At 35.7% G+C, this 10,065-nt stretch overlaps 1 protein-coding gene across 1 annotated transcript; it reads left to right on the plus strand.

The window, feature by feature from the left end:
• The first annotated feature begins 974 nt into the window (after positions 1 to 974).
• LOC131618898 (16 kDa phloem protein 2-like) lies at positions 975 to 1,953 on the plus strand. Its single transcript, XM_058890054.1, has 5 exons — positions 975 to 1,044; positions 1,350 to 1,427; positions 1,540 to 1,657; positions 1,743 to 1,863; positions 1,948 to 1,953. The coding sequence occupies exons 1-5, from the start codon at positions 975 to 977 to the stop codon at positions 1,951 to 1,953; spliced, it is 393 nt and encodes a 130-aa protein (XP_058746037.1).
• The last annotated feature ends 8,112 nt before the right edge of the window (positions 1,954 to 10,065 follow it).

The raw sequence follows: 10,065 nt of genomic DNA on the forward strand, positions 1-10,065 counted from the left end.
CTTCTCTGCAACCTCCAATGGCAGACCCAAAAACCTAAACCAAATCCATTTTTTTGCCTACTAAACATCCTAATATCAGTACTAAGCTATCTTAATGTCATTTTTTCAGATTCTAAACACCCTAATATAGTTTAATCAAATAGATCTAAAACTTGAAAAAACAATGATAAACTTACCAATTAGTGTTTAATGATGAGTTTGGTTGAGTTTGGAAGAAGAGTTTGGCTACTTCACACTTGCTTCTGCAGAAATTTCGCCTATGGAAGTGTTTGATGATGATTAGGGTAAATGATTTGGGGGAGGGGGAGAGTTCTGCTTAATCTGCAGAACGCGTTTTATTTCGGAAGTTCATTTCCGAAATTGTAGTTTCGGAAATGAACTTCCGAAATAAGACATTTTTTTCAAAAAAAAAGGCGCTTTCGAAGATGAACTTCCGAAAACACCTTTTTCATGCATTTCGGAAGTTCATTTCCGAAGTCAGGGGTATAATGGGGTTTTCACCAGAGGTGGACTAGAAGATAGGGAGGTGGCCAAAAAATTTCTCTTATTTAATTGTATAGTTACGAAACAAACTATTTTTAAAAGTTTGTTTTTGAAGATATAATGCGCAAAGATTGATTAATAAAGTAAAACATATCTCAAATAGTTATATTCTAAATGAAATTGATTCTTTTGTATAAATAAATTTTATTTAAGATTAGTTTTTATTTTAATTTCTTATAAAAGTAGTTTTGAAATGAATGATTTTCCAAAACCAAGCGCATGATGTTGGAATGCATTTCAAATCTTGATTTTTTGCATGAGTTTGTTTTAAAATCAGGTAAGAGTGAACAAAACATATCATGTGATTTGCAAGTCATATAAAAAATATTTGCATGTTAGAAAGTTAATACTCAACTTGTTTTCATATAAATTATAGGTTCAGGAAAGAGTTTAATTGTAAGAGACTTGTTTTCATATTTTTGTAGTAAAAGATGGTTAAGAATGGAGAGCTTATGGTTTCTTTGAGAACTGCTCGTGGCATTCATGATAATGATTTTCTGAGTAAGTAACAAATTATATATTTATTCAAATTTAGTTTATTATTTTCATATTTGATTTTTTTTCTTAGAAATTTTATATTCATGTCATAAATATTTTTGTTGTATAATTTGTCTCATGTAAAAATTAAAATTAATATTTTTCTTTCTTAAAGTAATTGTAATAGACTTGCCATCAAATAAATTCAAGAATTGAAATATAGTAAAATTTATTTTTTTATTTTTTATTGATAAACAAAAAATATTGTTTAATTTAACATATATATTTAAAAAAAGTTGTTTAACTTTTTCTTTTTTATAATTAAGCAGGAGATGTAAATCCTTATGTAATGCTTAAGTATACTTCCTCACAGGTGAAAGTAAGCAGTGTAAGCTATGCTCCAACAGGTTGATTTTTCTTTCTAACTTTATCACTTTTATTAAAATGTTGTTTATTATAATATTCTTTAACTATTTTTATTTTTTTTATACTTTAATGAATTTTTATTGTCAATGACAGTTTATAGAACCGATCCATGGTGGGATGATGTCTTTTATTTTGATACTACTAACGGTGTTGATGTACTTAAAATTGAACTATATGAAAATGCAAATCACAAACTTATTGGTGTCGCAGAGTGAGTACACTTGTAATTTATTTAAATTTGCATATATTTTTTTAAATATTTATTAACATATAGTATTTTCTTATGTGAAATTCAGCATTCCTTTAGATAGTGTGTTCTTTGTGAATACTATTCCAGAAACTGATTACCAGATATTTAATGATCATGGTGTATATGTTGGAGACATTTATGTAGCCCTTACTTTCACTCCTCACCAGGTAATTTCATATTTTTATATTTTAATGTTTCTTTATTTTGTTTAGAAATAATTAATATTTTATTTGAATTGCTTATAAATGTAGTTTTGAAATGAATGATTATCAAAAACAAAACGCATGATTTTGAAATGCATTTCAAATCTTAGTTTTTTTTTGTTGCATGAGTGTGTTTTAAAATCATGTTCTAGTTATGAAATTCAAGCTAAAGTTAGCCTAAGTGATTTGAAAGTAATATCATAATTATTTGTGTTTTTAAAATTGCCACTCAACTTGTTTATATAAATATTACCTTCGGAAATGATTCAATTGTAAAAGACTTGTTTGTATATTATTGAAATTACTATTTTGCAAGCTCATCTTGGTATTATAGAAGTAATACATATAATTTTAAGTTTTTAATTTGTGTAAATTAATTTAATATAATATTTATTTATTGTAATGTTTTAATATCCAAAACTTTTGACATTTTTATCCTCATTTTGAAATTAACATCTTCTTAATATATTCAGGAGGATTAAAAGGGAGTTTTGGAGCTAAAGTGGATGCACTTAGAGATTATAAATAAATTTTAGCTGGTGAAAGATGAAATCTTTATTAAATAGTTGAAGTTTATGAATCTTGTCTTTACTTTTTACTTTCTTTTTTTTAAGAACTATATTTGGAACTATACTTGTCTGCCTGTGTGCAAGAGTTTATATATAAATAAACAAGCATTTTAATAAATTTGATTTTTAAAACTTAATTAATTATTTTGTTTGTGTTTGGACGAGTTATTAAGAAAAGTAATGTTTTAAATTATTTAGAATAATTTGATTAAAATTTATTATTTGGATAAAATTATATATATATATATATATATATATATATATATATATATATATATATATATATATATATATATATATATATATTTAATATTTGTTAAACTTAAATTTTGATTTATGTGATTTTTGAAATTCCTCTCCTACATATACTGTAAATATCAAATTGGATAATAATATTCTTTTATAATTTGCAAATTAATATCAATATTTTTTAAAATGTTCAAATTGACTCTTAATATTTTATAAAAAAGTAAATTAATCTTTAATATTTTTCAAAATTTACAAAAAAATCCCTTTAAATTTTGAAATTAAAAATTGACACTACAAGAAACGTGGTCTCTAGCCACGTGAATTAGTGACGTGAATTACACGTGGGATAAGTAAAGTGGTTGCGACGTGAAACACACGTCACTAATAATTTTAATAATAAAATATCAAACATAACGTAAATATTGTGTCAGGTTTTTATTTTTTTTTAAAAATAGTTGTGATGTGGTAATCACGTCGCAACCTTAAAATTAATATAAAAAACTAAATAGGCGAGAGTGTGGTACTCGAACCTGAGATGGTAAGAGAGACTACGGAGAAGGTGAAATTTATTCGTGAGAAGATGAGAAGTTCACATAGTAGGCAAAAGAGTTATCATGACAAGCGAAGGAAAGATTTGGAATTCCAAGATGGTGATCATGTATTCTTAAGAGTTACGCCTATGACGGGTGTTGGACGAGCTTTGAAATCGAGGAAGCTTACTCTGCGTTTTATTGGTCCTTATCAAATATCGGAGCGAGTTGGCAAAGTTGCGTATCGGGTGGCGTTACCGCCAAGTCTTGCTAATTTGCACGATGTATTCCATGTGTCTCAGTTGAGGAGATACATTGCGGATCCATCCCATGTGATTCAGATGGACGATGTGCAAGTGCGTGAGAATCTGACGGTTGAGACGATGTCGGTGCGTATTGAGGATCGTGAGACTAAGACTCTGAGAGGCAAAGAGATCGCCATGGTGAAGGTCGTGTGGTCAAGTGCGGCAGGTGAGAGTTTGACCTGGGAGTTGGAGAGTAAGATGCGAGACTCCTACCCTGAGTTGTTTGTAGTAGGTAATTTTTTTATTTTCGAGGACGAAAATCTTTTAAGTGGGGGAGGGTTGTAACGCCCGTAAATGTGTTTTTCTGTTTAATTGTGATGTTTGATGTATTTTCCTAAATTTTACCGTTTTTGAGTCGTGTCAGTCGGTAATAGTTCGGTATAGTAGATTATTATTTAGTCGATGATTTTTACGTTTTCGGTAGTAGAAATATATATGACGTGTTACTTTGCGTTTTGGGGGTTTTCGGAGCAATTAAGTTTAGACCGCATTGTGAGATATTTTGTTAAGTGCCCTAGATATTTTAATGAGTGAATAGGAAGTAGGGGGAGAAAGAAAAGAGATAAGAGAGAATAGAAAGAGAGAAAACAAGAAAAAGAAGAAAAGAAAGAAATAGAGAGAAAAGTGAGAAGAGAAAGAGGAGAAAAACAAAGAGAAAGAGAAGAAGAGATTTTGTGAGAAGATCAAACCCAAGCTAGAACCAAGAATCTAACCAAGGTAAGGGGGTGAATCTAATTTATCTTGAATGTATGATCCTTATAGTTTTGTTCTTGTTCTTGTTCATTTTATATGCTTTGGCCAACAATGGTAGATTATGAGTTTTGTGAGTTTTGAAGTTATAAACATGATTTTGTGGTGTGTATGTGTAGTAAGATGATAGATATCTTCATTAATCATGTTTGTTTTTCCATTTCTCCATGTTTCCTTGCTTATGAAGAAATATAGGTCAAAGGTAATATGTGATGATTCAACCATGTGTTAATCATGGGTTAGGTGTATATATAGCATGTTTCTGTTATTTCGGTGTTGGGATGAAGGTTTAATGGGTTTTGAATGGTTTAGAGGGAGTTGGGACGGTCTGTTGCAGAACTGGTTTTTCTAGGTTTTCGCAGGTCCGCTAAGCGGCCCTGGGTCCGCTAAGCGGAGGTTCTTTTGCAGAACAGTTTCTGTGAGGGTCCGCTAAGCGGAGCTTCTGCATTTTTGACTATTAGTTTCTGTCTGGGTCCGCTAAGCGGAGCTCAAGCGGACGGTGTAAAACTTAGTTTTTCCAAACTTCGTTTTGCTGTATCTTTTGAACCGTAGGTCGTTTCTACGCGCCATTTGAAGTGTTATGGAAATTATTGAGTATGCTTTATGATAAAGAAGAGCGTGTTGGTGGTTGTATGAGTTTTCATAAATGTATTTTGTGAAATAATATTTACTAATCAGGTGTGTTTTGACGGTAAATGTGTGTTGTGTGATTATGAAAGCCTGAGTGGTATTTATGATGTATCCGTGTGGATTAATATAACCGGTGTGATGTGGATATGTGACCGAGTTATATTATTATTGTTGTTGTTATGTAATCGAGTCGTTTGTGTGCACAGCATAACATTTCATTACGTTAATAGTGGAATGCTGTTAGCAGGTGGCCCGTGTGGCATTGATTACCAGTGGGAGCTTAATGCTCGGTAACGGTATATTAGCCTGAGTGGCAAGAGGTCATCAGTGGGGGCTAAATGCTCGATGACGGTTTGTCGTAGCTTACTGCTCGACAACGGTGTACTTTCCTGAGTGGAATGAAGTCCCAGCATAATGCTCGGCAAGGTGTATTTGTCACAATGACAAGGAGGAGTTTACTCCGGATTTGGTACCACATGCATATGCATAGTCGAGTCTCATTCATCACCATCTGTCTTTACCATTATGTTCTCACTCATTTATCGCATTGTTCATACATTGATTGTGGTTGACTTAGTGGATTACTTCGTTGTGTGATTCTTGATGATACTTGTTGGCATTACTATATTTATCATGCTTTTTCATTATAAATTATATTCTCACCTTTCTGCTTTAATGTTACCTACTCGTGGGTAATGTGCAGGTGATCCACAAGTGTAAGTGCTCTTTTAGTAGTCGTCCATTTTGGTGTCGTCCGCTCGTGATACGTAATACTTATGGGGGATTGAACACTTATTTTGTAGATGATGCTAATAGGATCTTTTTGATGTATAATTGATCCTTTGGATGTATTCATATTATGTATTTTGGATACCTTCTCATACGTTGTATTTTGGAGGAATGATGTGGATATTCTGTTTACCAATATATATATATATATATATATATATATATATATATATATATATATATATGTGTGTGTGTGTGTGTGTGTGTGTGTGTGTGTGTGTGTGTGTGTGTGTGTGTGTGTGTGTGTGTGTGTGTGTGTGTGTGATACTGTTAAGTGTTTATGAGATTCTTTCCTCTTCGATTATTGTGTTACGCATCTTTTGCGAGTATGTTATTTTAGGTGACGTGGTTCCTTAAGTGTAATGCCCTAATTGTTTATATGAATTTAATTTTTATACTCTGATATTTGTACCTAAATGCTTGGGTAGAATTGGGGTGTTACATTAGTGGTATCAAAGCGGGTCAGTCTTGTCCGACCAAGTGTCGTGTCGTTTGGTCTAACCTTTTTTGTGTTATTCTTGGGCTTACTTCTCTTGGTGTTATTGTGAAGTTTAGAGATGGCTGGACGTAATGACGCCGCTATTGCTGCTGCATTGCAAGCTATGGCGGAAGCTATGCATACGGATGAGAATGTGAGGTCTCGGAGTTTAGCGACTTTCCAGAGGGAGAATCCTCCTGTGTTTAAAGGAACGCATGACCCCGAGGGAGCCTTGACTTGGATGAAAGAGATGGAGAGGATCTTTCGTGTGATGGATTGCACGCAAGAGCAGAAAGTCAGGTATGGCACTCATCAGTTAGCTGTGGAAGCTGATGATTGGTGGCTGGAGGCTTTTGCAAGGTTAGAAGCAACAGGTGAAGAGATTTCCTGGACGGTGTTCAAAAGGGAGTTTTTGAGGAAGTATTATCCGGAGGATGTCTGTGGAAAGAAAGAGACTGAGTTTCTGGCGTTGGTTCAAGGCAACATGTCTGTGTCTGAATATGCGGCAAAGTTTAATGAACTTGTGAAATTCTACCCGCACTTTGTTGGTGAGGGAGTAGAATTTTCTAAGTGCATTAAGTTCCAGAACGGGTTGCGTTCTGATATCAAGAAGGCGGTAGGGTATCAAAAGATTCGGGTATTTCCAGATTTGGTGGACAGCTGTAGGATTTATGATGAGGATAACAATGTTCATCATAAAGTGATTAATGAAAAGAGGAACAAGGGTCCACAGAATCGTGGGAAGCCGTATGACAGAGGGAAGGGTAAGCAAAAGATGAGTTATGGACAAAGGTTTGGTGGGGGAGATGCTCCTGCTAAGATTGTATGTTTTAAGTGTGGTAAGCCGGGTCACAAAAGTGATGTCTGCAATGGTGACGCGAGGAAATGTTACAAGTGTGGAAGAGTAGGACATATATCATCCGACTGTGCGTCCAAGGGAGTAGTGTGTTTTAATTATGGTGAAGAGGGACACATGAGCGGTCAATGTCCGAAGAAGAAGGTTCAAGCTGGTGGGAAGGTGTTTGCGTTGGCTGGAACTCAGACGGATAAGGGTGATCGACTGATCAGAAGTACTTGTTTTATTAATGGCATTTATTTAATTGCTATCATTGATACGGGTGTTTCGCATTCTTTTATAGCCGCTGATTGTGTTAAAAGATTAGGTCTTGTTCTGTCTAATTTGGGTGGTGAGATGGTTATCGATTTACCAGCAATGGGGTCGGTGACTACTTCTTTAGTTTGTGAGAATTGTCCGGTATCAATCTTCAGTAAGGACTTTACTGTTGATTTGATTTGTTTGCCGATGAACGAGTTAGACGTGGTTCTGGGAATGGATTGGTTGATGAATAATCGTGTCCACATTGATTGTTATCATAAGTTGGTGAGATTTCCATTTCTTGAGAAGGATGCGGAATTTGGTGTCTTATCTACCAAGGAGTTGAATCGATTGTTAGCAGATGGGACGCAGGTCTTTGGTTTGTTTGCATCGTTGACTGTGGAGGGTCGAGCTGCATTTGGGGATTTTCCAGTAGTGCGAGAATTTCCTGAAGACTTTTCTGATGTGCCGCCGAAGAGAGAGGTGGAGTTTTCCATAGATCTAGTTCCTGGTACGAGGCCTGTGTCTACGACACCATATAGAATGTCGGCATCAGAGTTAGTGGAATTGAAGAAACAATTGGAAGAGTTACTAGCAAAACATTTTGTGAGGCCTAGTGTTTCACCATGGGGAGCTCCAGTTTTGTTGGTAAAGAAGAAGGATGGAAGCATGAGGTTGTGCATTGATTATCGCCAGTTGAACAAGGTGACAATTAAGAATAAGAATCTGCTTCCTAGGATTGACGACTTGATGGATCAGTTGGTGGGAGCCAGTGTGTTTAGTAAGATTGATTTAAGATCTGGTTACCATCAGATTCGGGTGAAGGAGGAGGATATTCAGAATACTGCGTTTAGGACTCAGTACGGGCATTACGAGTTTTTGGTGATGCCGTTCGGGGTTTCTAATGCACTTGGTGTGTTTATGGAGTATATGAATCACATATTCCATGATCAGTTGGATAAGTTTGTTGTGGTCTTCATAGATGACATCTTGATTTATTCTAAGTCTCCGGAGGAGCATGAGGAGCATTTGCGTGTTGTGCTACAGGTTTTGAAGGAGAAGCAGCTGTATGCTAAGTTATCCAAGTGCGAGTTCTGGTTATCAGAGGTGAGTTTTCTTGGTCATGTGATTTCAGGTAACGGGATTGTAGTGGATCCATCCAAGGTAGATGCAGTTCTACAATGGGAGGTTCCGAGATCGGTTACTGAGATCAGAAGCTTCTTAGGTTTGGCGGGTTATTACCGAAGATTTATAGAAGGCTTTTCGAAGTTAGCACTTCCGTTAACTCAGCTTACTTGCAAGGGTAAGGCGTTTATTTGGGACATAACTTGTGAAAGGAATTTTGAATAGTTGAAGAGAAGGTTGACTTCAACTCTGGTTTTGATTTTACCTGATCCTAATGAACTGTTTGTGGTGTATTGTGATGCATCGCATATGGGGCTAGGTGGTGTTTTGATGCAGGAAAGTAAGGTGGTAGCTTACGCTTCGAGGCAGTTAAGGATTCATGAGAAGAATTATCCCACTCATGATTTGGAGTTAGCTATGGTTGTTTTTGTATTGAAGATTTGGAGGCATTATCTCTACGGTTCAGGGTTCGAGGTCTTTAGTGATCATAAGAGTTTGAAATACTTATTTGATCAGAAAGAATTTAACATGAGGCAATGTAGGTGGTTGGAATTCCTGAAGGACTATGACTTTAGCTTGAATTACCATCCTGGTAAAGCTAATGTGGTTGCCGATGCTTTGAGTCGGAAATCTTTGCATATGTCCGTGATGATGGCGGAGGAGTGGAAACTTTTGGAGCAGTTTCGTGATCTTAGTTTGGTATGCGAATTGACACCGGATAGTGTGAAGTTAGGTATGTTGAAAGTGACGAATGATTTTCTGTCGACCATTAACGAGAGACCGAAGATGGATGTGAAACTAGTTGATTTGTTTATGGTGGCAAATCAAAGGGATGATGGCGACTTCAGAGTGGATGGTCAGGGTGTTTTGAGATTTCGTGGTTGGATTTGTGTACCTGATGATTCCAAGCTGAAGAATCTGATTTTAGAGGAAGGTCACAGGAGCAGTTTGAGTATTCATCCGGGAGCCAATAAGATGTATCAGAATTTGAAGAAGATCTTTTGGTGGTCTGGTTTGAAAAGACATGTGGCTCAGTTTGTGTATTCGTGTTTGGTATGTCAGATGTCGAAGGTGGAACATTAGCGTCCTGCAGGGTTGTTGCAACCGTTGGATATTCCAGAGTGGAAATGGGATAGTATTTCTATGGACTTTGTGACGAGTTTATCGAATACTGTGAGAGGTTTTGATGCAGTTTGGGTGATTGTTGATAGGTTGACAAAGTCTGCTCACTTTATTCCTATTAACATCACTTTTCCAGTTGCAAAGTTAGCTGAGAATCATATCAAGGTGACTGTGAAACTACATGGTATACCGTTGAGTATTGTGTTGGATAGAGATCCGAGGTTCACATCAGATTTTTGGAAAGGTTTACAAGAGGCTCTAGGTTCTAAGTTGAGGTTGAGTTCGGCTTATCATCCTCAGACAGACGGTCAGACCGAAAGGACTATTGAATCGTTAGAAGACTTATTGAGGGCGTGTGTTCTTGAGAAGGGAGGTTCGTGGGATACTTATCTTCCGTTGATAGAATTCACTTACAACACCAGTTTTCATTCTAGTATCGGAATGGCACCTTTTGAAGCTCTGTATGGTCGTAAGTGTAGAACTCTGTTATGTTGGTTTGAATCGGGCGAGAGTGTGGTACTCG

Source organism: Vicia villosa, linkage group LG7, assembly GCF_029867415.1.
Source record: "Vicia villosa cultivar HV-30 ecotype Madison, WI linkage group LG7, Vvil1.0, whole genome shotgun sequence".
In the NCBI taxonomy this organism is placed as follows: domain Eukaryota; kingdom Viridiplantae; phylum Streptophyta; class Magnoliopsida; order Fabales; family Fabaceae; genus Vicia; species Vicia villosa.

Bases quoted from the DNA above. Each gene is read 5' to 3' on its own strand.
- LOC131618898 (XM_058890054.1), top strand. From the start codon at position 975: ATGGTTAAGAATGGAGAGCTTATGGTTTCTTTGAGAACTGCTCGTGGC. The intron at 1,045-1,349 runs GTAAGTAACAAA...ATAATTAAGCAG, and splicing joins TCATGATAATGATTTTCTGA to GAGATGTAAATCCTTATGTA. The intron at 1,428-1,539 runs GTTGATTTTTCT...TGTCAATGACAG, and splicing joins TGTAAGCTATGCTCCAACAG to TTTATAGAACCGATCCATGG.